This window comes from Temnothorax curvispinosus, unplaced genomic scaffold (genome assembly GCF_003070985.1).
Source record: "Temnothorax curvispinosus isolate PA1 unplaced genomic scaffold, ASM307098v1 QBEX01018008.1, whole genome shotgun sequence".
Classification (NCBI taxonomy): domain Eukaryota; kingdom Metazoa; phylum Arthropoda; class Insecta; order Hymenoptera; family Formicidae; genus Temnothorax; species Temnothorax curvispinosus.
In genome coordinates this window covers 85,833-103,151 of record NW_020227788.1, presented here as the reverse complement: position 1 = coordinate 103,151, position 17,319 = coordinate 85,833, and the positions used below count along the sequence as shown (strand labels likewise).

Here is a 17,319-nt window from a genome sequence, read left to right as displayed (position 1 = left end):
GTCGAACAATCGCCGAGAAGTGTCTCAACAATTCTATCCTCGTCAATTGTTGCAGGAGCAATCGAGTCCGATACTGATATAAAAAAAAAAACAAGATATTCCTTTTACAGCAGTGATCGTGCTTCAATTTAAGCGCAGAAAGTGCGGACAGCTAAGGAAGAAAGAAAGAAGAAAGAGAGAGCAAGACGGGGCGCCGCGTCGCCTTGCGCGGAAACGATTTCCCAGTTTCTCGGCGGGCGGCAGGTTCGTGGACGGGCGGGGGGCGGCGAGCAGCGGAGTACGGAGTACACACACACGCGGCGCACGCACGCGTGGTGGGGTGGGAGTGAAACCGTCGCGGGATCGGCTCGGCGGCGAAGGGTTGGCGGTTGGCTCGCTCGGGGAAAAACAGGTTCGCGTACCGTGCGTTTTCGCGTCGCTCGATCTCGCGATCGCCGACGCCGACGAATCTCGCGAAAGGGAGACAACGATCCGCCGTCCGGTGCTCTCCCCGATCTCTTCCGGAGCAGTGGGCAGCGGTACGCGTCGGGAGAGCGCTCTCGGAAGTGGACGATATACAGCTACTCCATCCGCGGACGGAGAGTGCCGCGAGCGCGGGAGTGCGCGAGTGCGGGCAGCAGAAGTCGCGAGTGGAACGATTCGCGGAGGAGCGACTAATTCCGCATATAGTTGCGTTTATGTACGGTGTGTTTGTGCGTCGCCCGTAAACGGCGGACGCCGTCTTCCGCGGCCTGGCTGAGATCGCGGCCGACTTCAGGTCTTCAGGTGGCCCGCGAAGCGCGTTCGAGGCGCGCGATTCACCGACAATCGCCAATAATAGAGAGAGGCTGGCAGCTGCTGTCGTCCCCGCGTCGAAAGGCGGACGTCGTGACAGCGGGAGCGAGGCGACGTAAACGGGACAGCTCGCGGGGAGAGGGAGCAGAGGGTACGCCGAGCGTGCGTATGCTGCAAAATCTGGAGAGGACTTCGCGAATGGGGGCACGGGTACGTTGCTAAAACGAGAAAGAGAGCGAGCGAGAGTCGCCGAGTGTGTGTGTGTATGTGAGAGAGAGAGAGAGAGAGAGAGAAAGAAAAGAATCCGCGAGACTTGCGTCAGCGCGACCCGATTGTTGCGTCTCGATTCGCGATCCAAGTCGGCCCAATTCCGCTGAATTCGCACAACAGCAACGGTTACGGTTACGTGAGAACGAGCCTTATGTTTACGATAACGTGACGATTAGCTCGGATTTTCCTTCTCCCTCCCCGTCGGCCGCGCCTGGTGTTCTTCGTCCCGAAAGCGAGTCCCGAGAAACTCATCGCTGCTCGCACGGCGAGATTATTCCGCGATCCTCCGTTTTACGCACGTACGTGTATCGATTTACCCGCGAGTGTCCGTCCCGTCCCACGTTCGCGCGAGTCGAGTCGCACGCGCTTTCTTTCTCTCCTTCTCCTTTGTCCTCCTGTGCTCCTCCCCCCCCCTCCTCCACCCTCCCACTCCCTCCGTTCCTCTCCGCTCTCCGCCGCGGGCGTCCTCGCGCTCGTGAAATTACGCGAGCGATCGCGCGATGACTCCTCCGCGTCCGCGTCGAACGTCGTAACTCGTAACGAATACGACGCGGAAACGCGTCAACGGTCGCGTCTCGTCGTCCTGGCGTCACGAGAAATTAATCCCCTGTGTTTGCGCGCGTAGTGCCACCAGCAGGTTGACGTATGAATGGTGTCGGGGTCACAGGGACGCACGCCACGTACGTGAATCCACTTGACAAGATGTCAACGACCACCGACGTCAGCGACTTGGCGGCGGCGGCGGCGGATCTCCCGAAGGAAGGGACGCCGATCTTCCTGCAGACCCGCGCGGCCCAGGTCATCGCCGGGGTGTTCGTGTTCGCGGCGCTTTTCCTCACTTGCCAACAGGTACGGAATTGTCGGTATAGGCGATACAACGAGACGCGTTCGATGGTTCGGCGTCAGCTGTCAACTGTCAGCTGTCATTTCTCTCTGCCCTCCCTGTTTGCAGATCTACCAGCATCTAAGGTGGTACACGAATCCCACGGAGCAGAGATGGATAGTGCGAATTTTGTTCATCGTGCCCATCTACGCTATTTACTCCTGGATCTCGTTGCTGTTCTTCAACAGCGAGAGCTACTACGTTTACTTCTTCACCGTGCGGGACTGTTACGAGGCGTTTGTTATATATAACTTTCTGTCGCTGTGCTACGAGTACCTAGGCGGTGAGGGAAACATCATGTCCGAGATCAGGGGCAAGCCGATACGCTCGAGTTGCCTGTACGGCACCTGTTGCCTGGTCGGGAAGACCTACACCATCGGCTTCCTGAGATTCTGCAAGCAAGCCACTTTACAGTTTTGCCTGGTCAAGCCGGTGATGGCGTTTGTCATCATATTTCTGCAAGCCTTCGGTCATTACAGAGACGGTGATTGGTCACCCGACGGTGGCTACATTTACATCACGATAATCTACAACATCAGCGTGTCGCTTGCGCTTTATGGGCTGTTTCTGTTCTATTTCGCTACGAGAGATCTACTGACGCCGTTCGAGCCTGTGCTCAAATTTTGTACAGTCAAGAGCGTCATCTTCTTGTCGTTCTGGCAAGGTAACATCTGAAATTTAAACGCTTGTAAATACGCGCGTATCAAGTATAGTATATAACAATTGCAACAAGTACTTTTCTATTCCACGCAGGAGTTCTGTTAGCCATCTTGGAGAAAGCAAATGTCATTTCGCCCGTTATAAACAGTCTGGGTCAATCAACGAGCGCTGGTACAGTCTCCGCCGGTTACCAAAATTTCCTCATTTGTATCGAGATGTTATTCGCTGCTATAGCTTTACGTTACGCATTCCCGTATCAAGTATACGCAGCTGGCTGTGTTACTGACTCCAGAGGTAGAAGCGTGACGATGCAAAGCATCAGTAGCAGTTTGAAAGTACGTATAAAATATTTCTGAATTTTTTACAGAGAGATACTCCATTTTTGTCATTAATTTAATATTCTATTCGCCAATAATATTTTGTAGGAAACGATGAATCCAAAAGACATTATGACCGATGCCATCCATAATTTCCATCCACAGTATCAGCAGTACACGCAATATAGCGCAGGTATGTATCACTTTTGTAATAATTTCTTAGTTTTTTTACGCATTGCTATATAAATTATTTTATTAGTGTGTATACGTCTTTATTTATTTTTATTGATGTCGTACATATTGTCCTTCATACAGCATGACATAGTATGAGATGAACGCGTCGTCTCATTTATTTCAGTTTTTATATACGTTTTCTCATGCATTCGTAAGAAAATGTCATGTTAAAATAAGGCTGTAATACTGAATGTTTTAATTATAGAGCAAGATTATCCGACGTATAATGTCAATAATGCCAATAATAGTTACACAAGATACACGTTTCATTCGAGTTTGCAAACGCTTCAGTTACAGGCTTTGGTGCTTTTGTATATAATTTATATTTCACTTGTACTTTCTGACACTTCACTGCTGACCAATGCAGGCACCGATACATCTTTATTAATATATGTTATCCACTCACATACGTGTATGTAGCGAATTTCACGCAAATTTCAAGCAAATTCGAAATCACGGATAGTAGAAAATTTGCTTTCGAAGATGGTTCACTAATATTTATCATTTTACTTGTATAAAAAAAAAACTAATTATACATAAACTTTCCTTATATGTGCCGGTTTACTAGATTCAGACAATTACTTTGAAGGCACTTTTGTTTGCTGTTTTTCAGACGTTAATACCAACTTGCCGTACGAAAAGATATGACACAGTGAGGCGTCACTTTTTTAATTTCAAGAAATTGGACATCGATCTTTATGCGCGACTTTAAATGAGGATCGAAAGATACACGATACAGCACTATACTTTGCTTACGGAATTATACAATGCCTTAGAGATCGGTATCTGTCCGCAAGGGGTCGATAAAAATGAATTCTCCGCTGAAATTACAAAATAAGGGTTGTACTTAATATACCATCGATATATACGTATTATATGCATATAAGACCCATCTATTTTGCGATTAACAAACTCTGCTGTAAGATAGAAGTTAAGCACTTAACATAAGAGGAGCATTTAGGAAAGAGGAAGAAAGTAAACGGGAGAGGGAGAGAATGGCGTAGTTCCACTTCTATAGGAGAGTGTTGCTCTATAATAAGTGTAAAGAATAATTAGGATATTTATTAATATATCGTGTCTTTTTTTTTTCTATAACATTGTAACTGTCAACTTGATTTTATTGCTTTTATTTTATATTCCTACCACATGGTACCATGTAGCATGCGAATATACGGTATGAAACGGCCGGGCATGTAAAGCACGTCATTATGTCCTCTTTCTCAACAGTACTGCATTTACAATGGCAGAATTATCACAATCCTAGCTGCTTGCGATTATTTTATTTTTTATATTAATAATAAATTGCATGAATCGTTTATATTGAGCGATTATGTCGCATTAATATACAAAAAAAAATTTTTTTCTTTTTTCTCTTGCACCTTTGTATTACGTGTATTATGTGTAAGAATTCGAACTTTGTTGCTCTGATCAAGTCTCTCGAGCAGATTAATAATAATCGCTATTCGCGGTTGTTACGATTCGGATCCGTTTTTACTTTTTTCGTACTTTTCGCGTTATTGGCAGTTTTCGTGCAGAGCTCGAAATCCATTAAAATTCCATCGAGTTCAGCGTTTGGATGTATCGGGATGTAGAATACGTGGATAGGAATGCTATATAGTGGTCTTTTTATAAATAAAGGTTCTTTATAGCGTAGGAAACTGAACTCGCCGGAATTATACCGGTTTCGATCCTCGATTTTGCAAGCGCGGTCCGAGAGCAAGAACGTTCGAGATGTAAATGTGACATTTCGGAGAAGATTATCTGTATTCGGTCACAATTTTACGTTCAATTAATATAAAAGACAGGCGCGCGCCGTAGGCGTAGGCCGTATACATTTACATGCGGTCGATTGGCACATTTATTGGCCGATGGACACGTGTATCTCGTGTGTTTACTCACTGTAATGTGTAACAATGATGTAACAATTAGGGGGCCCGAAAGGACAACGTGGTATGCGAGTATCCAGCTACGATCCGGATGATCCGCAAAACATGCCGGTGCCACCACCGCAAAGGCGAAACACCTCTCACCAGCGCGTCGCTACGATTTCGCAAAATTATAACGAAAAAACAATGTTACTGAGCAGCGACGATGAATTTCAATAAGGCACACGGACGCGTTTCGGGGAAATGTGATTCACGCTCGAGAATCGTACCGACGACGTTACGTTACACAACGCGAAACTTCCATAAATCTTTAGAGATCTGCTTTCGAGGGGGGGGAGGAGGGGGATGCAAGAGAAAAGCGATATGTTATTAAGCGACTCGCGCGAAGCGAGTTTAATTAGGTAAAAACGTTCTCGCGGACCTTTAAAAAAAAAGATGGAGAAAAGGGAGGAAAAAAAGATTATCGCGCGGGGCGTAAGAGTGCATTGAGTTTCACTGTAATAGTTCCATAATGTTACATCCATGTTAATATATGTATTATGTTACAACATACGAGTAAAGAAATAGTATAGAAGATATTTATTTTACTATGCTGACGTGTTCGAGGCAGTGTTATCTGTACACCCGTGGCTCTACTGCGACACTACAAGAAGGTATTAACTGCACGATAAATGCTTAACTCTTCGTAACGAATAAGCAAAGGTAATTGTATGGTACTTAATTTCACGCGCGATACCGCGTCTCCTGTCCGGAGTACAGTACGTACGTGAGCGACGACACTTGTTTACACTTTTGTATCTGTTTTTAATTTACGTGTTGCATTTAACGAACCTTGACTTTTGCAATCTCGCATCCGTACTCATATAAGAGCCACTCGCGAGCCACAGGAATATTTGCGTCCTTCTCCACACAAGTCCTACCGCAAAAACTGTTCTTTCTTTGGTCATTTACGAAATTCGTACTTTGTATATATCACCGAGGTAGATTAGATCTGATAAACGCAAAGAAATCGATGAGTTTTCCTTCCCGACGGAAGCCTTTCAATACGAAAAAAAAACCCGACAAAAAGAAGACAGAACAATTATATGCGCAAGAAAAGGACGATCGACGAACATCGTGTCAGATATGAATAAACATTTGGTATTCGGTGTCTTATGTGTACAACTGTGTATAATCCTTATATTTTTTTTAAAAGCATAAGAGAGACGATCGAAGTTGACAAAAGATCTATTTTATATGACAACACGTTGTGCCGAAATCTTTCGTCGCCGTTTAAGAACGAAGTGAACGTGTAAATCTGTGAACAAATTTTATTGTCCTATTACATCTCATAATAAAGGTAAGACACAACTACGTGAATAGAATATTATTTATTTACATTAAAACATCTGTTAATAATACCTCACATATAGAAAATATACATACCTATATACATACATATGTATTATTCTCTCTATATAGAATAATGTATATGTATATATTAGAAATTTTAATTATACAATAATCTGTCGATGCTTCTTTTCTTACAAATATGTTAGTCAACTCGAATAGCATATTACTGTTAGAAGAATAATTTAGAATGTTATTAACAGCCTTTAATTTTTGGCAAAAAAAATAAAGATATAATATTGTACACGTTTGGATAAAACGATTCATTTTTCTGATCGCAATAAAGCGAAAAAGCACCATCCCTGTATGTATTCACCGACATCCTACAATCTACTATCGACTACCAACCGATCCAGTACGATCTGTCATCCGTCACTATCTTCTTCCAGCCGTGCCAAGGAGATTCAGAGTTTTCGCGCGCGGGTAACGTTTCCGGCAGCATGTTACCGGTTTTCGATTGTACACCGCTTAACGTCGATTTCATCGACGCGTTCGCAGCTGATTGTTTCTCATCTTCGTCGTCGTCGTCGTCCTCCTCCTCGTCCTCTTCTTCCTCCTCAATATCTTGATACTGCAATTCGTCGTCCATGTAAACAACTGCGTTGTTATCCTCGTTATTCGCGTACTTGTGATACTCCTCGGCAACGTCGCGCTTCGTTACTTTGCTCGTGGTAACGAGCGCGTTCTGAATGATCTCCAAGTCGTCGGCGAGCAGCGGAGATGGCGGCTTAATTATGGGCTTAAAACCGATCGATCTGAGACGCGCGATCCGTAGATCGCTGTTGAACGCGTTCACCGGCACAAAGGCCGACGCTCTATCCTGCAGAGAGTCCGCGTATCCCTCGTCGCTCTTGCGACTCACGTTGTCCTCCGTGAGGGTGGAAGTGGCGCAGTTTCGCGACGCTCGATAAACCCGGGAGCCTTGATCGGGCACGTCCAACGCGGTTTCTTTCAGTTTCTCCAATTTATCCCACTCCATCTTCAGAATAGTTCTCTGATCGTTTAATTGTCCAATAACGTACACCTCTGGATTATCGGAGATGAGTCTGCACTGCGTCGTCGCATCCATCGTGTTGGGTTTCCCGTCCCGTTTTTTGCGAAAGCAGGATAAACGCGACGTTTGAGCGGCACGATGCGGTAGGGGGATTGTCCGTGTCAGCTTCTTCCGAAGGGTCCTGTTAAAGGAAGTCTCGGTGATGTTGTGGTCGGCCGTTTCAGTTTCGTTCGCCTTCTTCCTGTTACCGGCGTTATTAATGTGATGCATGCGATTTTCATTATTATCGTTACTAGGATTACCTTTGAGATTTTTTCGCTTCCCGATTGAATTGTTGATATCCTTGCTGCTCGCATGCACGGTGCTGGTCATCCTGTACTTGTCCTTGGTCTGTCTCTCCCCGGCACGTTGACGACCGACCTTGAGCTTGCTCTTTCGTTCAAAACTAGACTTAAATCGCTTGTTAGGCGCATATATTACGGTATTGAAGGTGCTGCAACATCTCGCGTATCCGTTAGTCCTGCATCGTAATCTTCTGTTTCTGGGTCCGCGTGTAATGGGACCGAAATTAGCGTCTATCGTCAAGTTGGCAATTTCCCTATCTCGTTTCTTATACTTATTCTTTTTGATCGACGAATTAGGAAAATCCGGCTTGGCCAATACCGCGCCCTTGTCGGCCCTCAGACGGGTTTTTATGTCGTACGAGCTACGAGTGTGTTGCGCGATAGTCTGAAGCGAAGTCTGTACGCGAAACGGCGATAAGTACTCGTTGTTTTCCTTGGACACGCCAATCCGATCGCTTCGCCTAACGTTATTATTACGTTTCAGGCCCGCATCGTTGCAGGATTGGTGATCCACCTCGGGTAGCAACTTGTCGAATTTTTCCCCATCTGCTTGTTTCGTCACTTTCCAAAATAATCGCTCGGATCTGGAATATTTGTAATACCTTCTGTTGTCCAAACACGCGACGTTCTCCTTTATGTTGTCCGCTCCTTTCCGCTTCTTCCTAAGATTTGCCCTCGTCGACGCATGCTTCTTAGTCTTGGGCTCCGGAGTCGTTTCCCTTTCCGACGCGTTCCACATCTCGCATTCCTCGATCGTCAGTCCTATCACGTTTCCGATCAGTAACTTGGACAGAGGATGGTGTATCTCCTTATTGATCAAGTTTAAGATCTTGTCCGGCGTCAACGAGTCCAAGGACTTGATGCTTTGCGCGCAGAACGATTCGCTCGGTGTGTCCGAAGAGTCATGGTATTCGGAAATTCTTTCATGCGTCACGACCGAATTCCTCGGCGATTCGTTACCGGGACTCGATTTCTGTGCCGAATCATTAACGATATTGTTGGCGCTCAAATTTTGCACGTCTTGGAATTGTTGAGCACTTTGCAGTTGTTCCTTACGTTCGATCGTGGTATTTGCACCGTTCTTGAGGCTGCTCAGCGACGAAGACACAGAGCACGAATGTTTCGACGAGTTTACGACCGCCGAGTTTTCTCTATGTTTATCGAACGGAGAAGCGCTCGCGTTATCAGTCGCAACGTGACCGTTGTAGGATACGTTTTCATTCGGCCGAGAATTAACTCGCGTCTTATCCGCATCCGTCTTCTCGGTAGGCTTAACGTCTTCCTTGGGGGTCAAGCGACTACTCTCCATGTCCAACGCCGTACGAACGGTAATGTCGATTGGCTTCGAGGGTTTCTGCAACATCGTCGAGACGCTCTTCTTCGCGTCCTGCGAACTGTGCGACGACTCGTACAGGCCCATGCGTATCGAGATGTTTGTACTGTGGGTTTTAGTAGCCGACGCACCAAGGCACAGCAACATCTTTTGATCAGGTACAGAAGTTGATACAGCGCTCTCCGCGTTATTCGGTAGCTTCTTAAAGACGTGACGCGTTACGATGGAGCTCTCCGGTGCTGACCGTCTGCTGATGTCGATCGACGGTGTCGTTAACGCGACGGGCAGACCCTCGCGACTGTCCCCGTGACTGAGTTTTCGCTTCCGGCAGGTGACGCCATTGTTATTCGAACACTTTCTCAGGTCATATGTGTTTGGATGGTCCAACTTCGTCAATGGGATGTAACGTCGTATGGAAGACAGGTTTTCCCAGCCTTTGCTGCCCCAGTTGGGTGGCTCCTGATCACTGAGACGCATCAAGGCAAACTTGTTGTACCTGGTTCTATCCAAAGCCGCGCCGATCCAGCAGTCTATGACTACGTAGAGCCCGTCGTACCTGTATCCCGTGTTAGGCGCGATATCATCTTGTAGATTGTAACTTCTTATTAATCTCAACGGTATCTGATTTTCGTAGTTTCGAATGAACGGATCCGCACTGGGTTGATGCTCGCGATACACCTGGCCTGTAAGCGTCAGATAATCACCAAGATCCACGTCCTCCTTTACATTGCTATGCGAGGTGCAAACGGAAACAACGCCGAACGGCCCCTCGTGTATGTCGGCGTCGAAAGGCTCGTGCATCCTGTCCCTGGAGCAGTCCATGAGGATGCCCCACCAGGATCCAGACGGGAATCCTAGTATCGGGCCGTACCAGCATCTCGAAACCTTGACAGATGTACAAAACTGATATATCGCTACCGTACATCTCGTTACACGTGACGTAAACAATGTATACAAAACATCAATGGCAAAAGTGACACTTACGCTCTTGTTGCACGACGAACTCGATTTATCCGAAAACTTCAGCGAGCTCGTTTCCACGGCTTGATTGAGCTTGCCAAACAGTTTGTTTAGATCCTGCCTGCCTCGACCCTTTCCCTGAAATGGGAGTAAAAACAAAAACACGTGAGCTGTGACCAGCCGACGAGCGGGGCGCACAAATGGGCGAGGTATAACGCGACCAGGCCAGAAACGGGACGGAGTAGCGGATGGCGCAAACGGTCCCTCGACGGAGGGAACAGTACACATCAGGCGGAACAGAACGGACACACGGGAGGCCCCCCGTGGCGCAATACCTGATTCTTAATTCGCGCCTCCTGCAGCTTCCTCTCGTTCTCTCGAATCGTATTCGCGCACACGGTTCTCGAGACGTCACTGCTCGCCCTCGCCATCTTCATGGACGCGGGGGGCAGGTCGTCGGGCACGCCGAGGACGCGTTTCACCACTTCCACAGTCGCGACGGCACGCTCTCCATTCGGACCGCGGTCCGTCGTCCGTCCCCGCGAATGCAAATGGCCGCTATCGCGGCCCGCGGCCGTCCCGTCGATAACACCGCTCCGCGATAACTTCACGATGTAAACACGCGGCCGAGATCCAGACCCCCCCACCCTCCGCCTCCCAGCCCCAGCTGCACCACCTGCACTCCGTCACCGACATCCTTCTCCCTCCCTTCGACCGGGTATCCGTCTGTTTCGCTTTAAAGTGCGAGGATCGCATCGGGGGGGCAATGTTATCGTTTGAATATCACGGTAAATCGGTGAATCAGATCCGCGAGTCGCGTGTCGCATCGCGTTACAAATTTTACGATGTTTCGTCGAATCCGAATCGAGAGATAGGAAATCGCGGCAAAATCCTCGTGGATTCGGAAACTAGGTTCGTTTGTTCGGCAGCGTTTTTTTCGACACGCTCTCCACATCGATTTAAAGCGAGCGACAAACGCGTAGCGAGGCTTTAAAGAGGAAAAGAGAGAGAGAGAATGAGAAAGCGTGTGATTAAAAAGCGATTAGACGAGTGATAGATCGACGAGCCTAGACAACCGCAAGCGTCAATGCACCGTAATTTAGCGAGTTTTATTGACGCACGGCTAGAAAATCGGCCGACAGAGTTACGAGTTACGACGATAACGAGGAGCCTCGTAATTTCGGGAGATCGATTCGAATCCCCGTCTCCGGAGTCCGGATGGAGAAAGGGGTAATCGGGGAACAGAGGGATAGGGATCGTGGGGATCGTGGCGGGCGATCGGGGCGATAGAAACGAGGCTTTCGGGGGGCGCGCGCGGGCGAACGGAAATGGGGAATGGGCGACGCGGACGCGTTGGAAACGGCGAACGGTGGCCGAAGGAAGCGAAGGCGGCCTCGGTGCGTGAGCGCGCCGCGAGATGGCGCGCGCCATGCGACGCTGCTTTTGACGTTCGCATATGAGTTTTTTTTGATTCCCTCCACTTTGAAAACGGCAGGAAGTGATTTTTCGTAGGGCGCCGCTTAGTCCACGCACGGGCGATCGAGGATGTGCCGTGAGGTGTTAGCCGCGACGCGAGCCGTTCGACTACGCGGTATTTCGCGTTCGAGTACGTAGTACTTGGCCCCGTAGCGAGGCGCGCACGAGGTCCCGCGATTGGCCAGTTTACGAAAACGACGATGGCTCCGTGAGGAGAGGAGAACATGGCTGCGACGCAAGCCGAGAGCCAACAAAACGATGTGAAGCTGAACGAGTCCGTGAAATGCGCACAGAAGCGTACGCAAGTCGGTGGGAATAGTGCGAGTGTTAGTGCGAAGCAGCAGCTGGATTCCGAGCCGGACGATAAAGTGTCCCGGGGCGCGGCCCAGCTGCTTAAATATGTGAATCGCGGCGGCGGGGACACGACGGGCTACGAGATGAGTCAATACCGCGAGGACATTGGCGGACACACTGCCGCCGGTGAGGTAAACGCGCCGCGCGAGCCCGGCCAGCCCGGGCCCCAGGAGCCCGTCCCCGTCGGCAAGCAGGAGCCGCACGACGCGCCCGGCCATCCCGGTCACCCGGGCCATCCGTTCGCGCCAAACGTGATACGCGCCTACGCGGACGAGTACAGCAACAACAAGTCCGGCGAGTTCGCCGCCGCGACCAAGTCGCTCGCCGACTATCCGCCCGGCAAGCAGCAGCTCCCGGAATACGTCGCCAAGCACGCCGACTTTCCCGGCAAGCAGCAGCTCGACTACCATGGTAAACACTTGATGCACGACACCGAGCGGACCCACCGGGCCGAGATGGAGGAGCACTACTCCACATCCAAGATCGAGTCCCGGCTCTATGTTGGCGCCAGCTCCGGCAACTTCTCCGGCCAGCCGAGGTTTCTCTCCGGCCAGGGTATGTCCCAGACCGCTGGTCCTACGCCTACCTTGAACCAGTTGCTGCAGGCGTCCACTCCGGTACATCGGTTTCACGGCACGTATCCCGGAATGGGACCCGAGTATCAACAGCCGTGGCCTATGCAAAGGCCACCGGTTGTGCCTCCCGTTTATCCGCAACCCAGCCAGCGTCCTCCGCAAACGGTAAACAAACGGATCTCTGTCTTTTTGCGCTACCACGTTCCACTTAGGTTAAACCCAACGACAAACTTTAGCGTAACGATTGTACTGTACTTTTTGTTGCTACAAGTCTCTTTCCGTATAATTGTCCGGTGCTATCTGCAAATTTTTATTTACATCTAACTAAAACATTGTATTTGTACATGCGACTCTAATTCTCGTGCGTTTTCCAAACCATCAGGGTTCACCGAGATTACATACAGGGCCAGGAGCTCAGAGTTCTCCGACACCCATGCAATATCAACAATATACCCAACGATATTCCTCTCCTACGAGACCGCACGCCCCATACAGTCATCATCAGGTAAATCGACTTTGCTTTCGATCAGTGACTTCAATCTGTCTGTTACTTGTATATTAATGTTCAGGAATGTTTTTACACGACGTTTTCTTGTATCGTTTTAGCTAAACTCTTATACGACGCAAACCAGTCATCCCTCAAGCTTATATACGGAACAAAGGGGGTGGAATCAAGGCGGTCCACCAAATCCGCCTCCACCGCCGAGTAATCAGGTCACTCCATCGGGTCAGTCGCCACAGCGCGCTTTGTCTCAGTCTCCAGCTCCACCACCTGCTGCGTCACCGCAACCACAGACTACCAGCCAGTCCCAGGTGAACATTGCTGAAACACGTATAATTTTTAATGGTTCAAGTGTTTCTGATGTCTCGGGAATGTATCAAAATTTCAGTCATTTTTATTGCTCTGTACAATAACTTTTCCAACACAAGTGTATTGACATTTATGTAATTTACACGTAAGAAAGGAGTTTTTGCGAGAATGGAGTATTTATTATAGGAGCAGAAAGTATAGTATAACATAGATCGCTTTTTGCAAATTAACTTGATGTAATAACGATGTCATTGACATAAGCGATATTTTTTTAAGACAGAGCATTGCTCGAGAATTTATATTGTAATGCGACACGACTTGCTTATGAAAAAATATATAAATTAATGGATAGTTAAGTGACTATACGAGCAATGTACAATCCTGATTTTTATTTTCATCTTTTATTTCGCAAACTTTTATCTGACACATTGAGCTTTGTAAATAACTTATTTGAGATATTTAAAAGTTGTAGAAAGATACACACATACGATAAAATCTATCAATATTTCGGTGAATATGTTAAAATTAAAAAGCAGGGCAGAAATGTATGGTTTAAAGATATATGTTTACGGTATATTTCTGTAATATGTAAAAATAGACAACTCGTAACATTGCGTCTCTTTTTAGGCTTTCCACAATCTGCAACAGCGAGCTACAACACCAAATACTCAAGGAATTGACTCTGGGGTGAGTTTTCGCATTACATAATTGAAATTAAATTTATTTCATCTTTAAAGAGAGATATCAAGTACGTCGACGAGTCACGTTCAGCGCGCCGCCTTCCTCTCAGGATACAAACGAACGTACGTGTGCGGAAAGAAAAGCTTAAAGTATCCGGAACGTAGCAAACAAGTTTTTGCCGGTGATTGCATAATCCCCCGTCGTGACAGGAACGATTGTCGTGGAGATTTCACATACGATTTGAATTAATTCTACTCTCCTGTCGCGGATGCTACGCGTCTCGACGTATCGGTACCGGTCGAATTTTATCGAAATTTGATACTACACGCGTGTATACGTGTGCGCGAAAGCATCGTCGTCCGTTCCACGAGAGAGGACGTCCGGCGATCTTCTCGACGGGACGGAAATCGCGCGACGATCGGAGTGACGCCGATCGCAATGTTCGGGAATAGACGCGAGTTTTGGGGAATAGATCGAAAGGCGACGTTTCCATCTTGCGAAGTACCGCTCGGTCTCTACGGCCTCGGTACTCGTTCGTCGAGTACTTTCCCGACGAAAAGAGCGAGCGAGAGTGAGCGAAAGGGTGGCCCCTCGCGTGGCGGTCGAGGGGGATCAGGAGGCCAAGGAAGTGGCGGAGGAGAAGGAGAAGAAGCGGGAGAAGGAAAAGGGAGGATGAACGAGGAGCGCGGACGAGAGCGTGAGAGGGGAGGAAGGAGCGGACGACGGGGTGGGGATGGAGAGTATACCGCGACTCCGGTAGAGTTCGATTAGGGCGCGAGTTGCGCGGCCGCCGGAGCCCCAGATATTAGCGACCTCCTCCTCCCCGCCGTGTTTCCCCTCCGCTCGCGCTCCTGTCCCTCGCCCCGGGGTTACCCTCCTCCCCACCAGGCCGCGTTTACATGGGCGGGTAAGCGAAAGAACCGTGCGGGCGACACGGATAACGCCGGCGATCGTAGGCGAGGGGCGGTGGGGGGCGGTGGGGGTTGCGACGCGAGCGCGGCCGCGATTGGTCGAAATCGACGACGACGGCGGCAGCGGCGGCGGCGGCGACGGCGGCGGCGATCATCCCCACTCGAGCGCGCGCGCGCGAGAGCGACGACGACGTGACGTTTTGTATCGCGCTCGGCTATATTCGGTACGCCGGATCATGCGACTGTCACTCTGCGACACGCCATCGAACTTCTTGCGCTTCCCACGGAGCGCGGTTTCTCGAACGCAATCGCAATGTACCGTTCCGCGAAACGTAAGAACTCCCCGTGAACTCTCTCTCGCTCTGCGCAGCGACAAGCGGGATTATTATTGTAGGATCCGCGCGCGCGACGCCCCGGTACACCAAGTTTCCGGACGCTGTCGTTTGCGGCATCGAGCCGTCCCAGGGCGCTCGAGAGAGAGAGAGGGAGAGAGGGAGAGAGAGAAATAGAATGAGAGAGAAAGAGAGAGAGAGAGAGAGAGAGAGCGCGCGCCCCGGGATACTCACCACCGCGAGATAATATCCCGCGAGATGCGCGACGAGGGGAACAGGACAACATTCGTCGGCCCCGTTGGCTCGGCCACCAGGGCGGGAGCGCTCGCACGGATCTTTAACCGCACGACGCGTTCGCGGAGTACATGCGCTCTCGGCGCCGTCCGCGTCGCGGCGATACCCGCCATGTTACTCCAGCGCGGCTTGGTCTACGACGTTATGAAACGACGAGGCCAGGAACGCGCGCGAGGGAACAATTTCGCGAGCGAGATCGATCCGCGAAATGAACCATTACTTTCCGTCGATGCTCCATTTCACGCGAGAATCGCGTCAATTTCAATCGCGGCTTCAGAATCGAGCTCTAACTGGAGCCGCGTGTCCTACATCTCTTTCCTACTCCGGGAAAATTATATTTCCACGAATCCACGTCGTCCCCTTCGAACTAGAGCAGGTCGTTAATCGGATCAATCGATTTCTTTGAAAATAATAATTGAAGCAAAGCCGAGACGTACGGGGCATCCGAGGGACGGGTGATAACCCGACGGGGAAAACCCGCGATGGCGTGAACGCGCCGGAGACTATGCACGGTCACGGCATACGGCATACGGGGCGTACGGTCAATAAAACGTCGATGTATCGGCAGCGGGCAGCGGCGGCGACCGGAGCGAGCGCGGGTCTGCGCGACTCGCGCGGTCGGACCGCGCGCAGAACGACGCGACCGCGACGTAGCGGCAGCAGACGATCTCCAATGTATATGAGCACGTCCGATGGGAACACATGGGTATTTAGTCTGCTACAGGTGATCTCACCGACGCTCCGAGACACCCAAGTATAACGCGGGGTGGGGGGGGAGGGGGCTCGCTGTAATATCTTGCCTTCTTTTTTCCCCGCAACGCGGGAAAAAAGGTCGTTTCGCGCCGACGGCTCGCGGATCGAGATAGAAATCCCACGAAATCACGAGTCTCGCCGAAATTGTCACACTTTTTCAATGACTGGCCCGATATCCGGCCTCTCTCTCTCTCTCTCTCTTTCTCTCGATAAATAGATGGAGTTGAATGAACCTCGGATTCAGTTATTGTCACAGCCGACGGGATAATAACATTACGCCGGCAGATAAAAATAATGTTACGTAACCGGAGCGATTTCGCGCTCTCCCGAGAACGCGGGCAAATATATGCGCGTGTCCCGCGCTCGCCCTCGCCCCCGCCCCCGCGAGCATTATTTACGTTTTCATTCACGCACGTCTTCGTCGCCTTCCCGCTGCGTGCGTGTGTTCGTGACCGGCCCGTGAGAAAGAGAGAAAGACATGCCGATCGGAGCACGGAGCTCTCTCTGTATACACACATTCGCGCGTGGCGTATCGCCGACGTTCAGCAGCGTACAGTTTCTATCGAACGGATTAACTCCGTCGCGCACGATAACGTAAACACACCGTGGACTTGGATGACACGGGATCGTATGAATCGAGGACTGGCGTTTCCCCGCGTCGCGCCAACCTTCGGATCGGTCCGAATCGTATCTCGCGTCTCAAAGCGGAACTCGTCCAGTCTTGGGTGTTCCGAGCCGAAATTCGATAACCGGACAGAAGCTAGAGAGCCGAGAGCGCTTAACGATCGCTCTTGATTTCGCTCGGTCAACGAGGAGAGGAGCCGGTTCGAATCAAACGCGCCAAAAACGGAGCGACGGTTTTCGCTTTTCATTATCAAAGGCTAAAGATAACGGCGGGGTCCTATACGTGTGAAAATCTAGATCCATATTTCCACATTTGACGCTAATTGCCTGAATGTCCGTCTGTCGTGTGATTTTATCTCGGGCCGCGAATCTGATAACCGTATTTAGCAGTTAAATAACTGGAGTCTCTTTCTATCGGGGATACTTTAAACGTCTATAGTCTATTACATTTGTCATCCATTTTT

At 49.6% G+C, this 17,319-nt stretch overlaps 3 protein-coding genes across 10 annotated transcripts in view; 2 read left to right on the top strand and 1 right to left on the bottom strand.

Moving 5' to 3' along the window:
- Positions 1-345: 345 nt before the first annotated feature.
- On the top strand, positions 346-6,377 carry LOC112468054 (transmembrane protein 184B). 3 transcript variants are annotated; one of them, XM_025037079.1, is made up of 6 exons: positions 346-984; positions 1,670-1,893; positions 1,997-2,591; positions 2,681-2,922; positions 3,013-3,097; positions 5,068-5,243. In XM_025037079.1, exons 2-6 carry the CDS (start codon positions 1,690-1,692, stop codon positions 5,241-5,243), a joined length of 1,302 nt encoding a protein of 433 aa, XP_024892847.1. In that variant the 5' UTR covers positions 346-984; positions 1,670-1,689. The 3 variants fall into 3 exon arrangements, with proteins under 3 accessions (XP_024892847.1, XP_024892849.1, XP_024892848.1); XM_025037081.1 differs by lacking the exon at positions 5,068-5,243 and adding an exon at positions 3,752-4,497 and having other exon boundaries at positions 347-984; XM_025037080.1 differs by lacking the exon at positions 346-984 and having other exon boundaries at positions 1,690-1,893; positions 5,068-6,377.
- An 81-nt stretch (positions 6,378-6,458) lies between these two features.
- Positions 6,459-11,016, bottom strand: LOC112468052. Of its 2 annotated transcripts, none has more exons than XM_025037076.1 (3): positions 10,380-11,016; positions 10,069-10,182; positions 6,459-9,987 (listed from the first exon to the last, which is right to left on the bottom strand). In XM_025037076.1, exons 1-3 carry the CDS (start codon positions 10,479-10,481, stop codon positions 6,754-6,756), a joined length of 3,450 nt encoding a protein of 1,149 aa, XP_024892844.1. In that variant the 5' UTR covers positions 10,482-11,016; the 3' UTR covers positions 6,459-6,753. The 2 variants fall into 2 exon arrangements, with proteins under 2 accessions (XP_024892844.1, XP_024892845.1); XM_025037077.1 differs by having other exon boundaries at positions 6,460-9,969.
- A 542-nt stretch (positions 11,017-11,558) lies between these two features.
- The window catches only part of LOC112468051 (trithorax group protein osa), a 21,239-nt gene continuing 15,478 nt past the window's right edge, over positions 11,559-17,319 (top strand). For 3 of the 5 annotated variants that reach the window (XM_025037074.1, XM_025037071.1, XM_025037070.1), the window contains exons 1-4: positions 11,559-12,614; positions 12,832-12,954; positions 13,056-13,262; positions 13,888-13,947. In XM_025037074.1, coding sequence (XP_024892842.1) covers positions 11,745-12,614; positions 12,832-12,954; positions 13,056-13,262; positions 13,888-13,947 — 1,260 coding nt within the window. In that variant the 5' untranslated portion in view covers positions 11,559-11,744. The remainder of the gene's footprint in view (positions 12,615-12,831; positions 12,955-13,055; positions 13,263-13,887; positions 13,948-17,319) is intronic. The other 2 variants (XM_025037073.1, XM_025037072.1) reach the window with 1 other exon arrangement.

Excerpts from the sequence above, each read along its gene's own strand:
- LOC112468054 (XM_025037080.1), top strand. The coding sequence starts at position 1,690 with ATGAATGGTGTCGGGGTCACAGGGACGCACGCCACGTACGTGAATCCA. Across the intron at positions 1,894-1,996 it reads TTTTCCTCACTTGCCAACAG|ATCTACCAGCATCTAAGGTG; the intron begins GTACGGAATTGT and ends CCCTGTTTGCAG. Across the intron at positions 2,592-2,680 it reads CTTCTTGTCGTTCTGGCAAG|GAGTTCTGTTAGCCATCTTG; the intron begins GTAACATCTGAA and ends TATTCCACGCAG.
- LOC112468052 (XM_025037076.1), bottom strand. The coding sequence starts at position 10,481 with ATGAAGATGGCGAGGGCGAGCAGTGACGTCTCGAGAACCGTGTGCGCG. Across the intron at positions 10,183-10,379 it reads AGGCGCGAATTAAGAATCAG|GGAAAGGGTCGAGGCAGGCA; the intron begins GTATTGCGCCAC and ends CTCCCATTTCAG. Across the intron at positions 9,988-10,068 it reads GTTCGTCGTGCAACAAGAGC|TTTTGTACATCTGTCAAGGT; the intron begins GTAAGTGTCACT and ends GCGATATATCAG.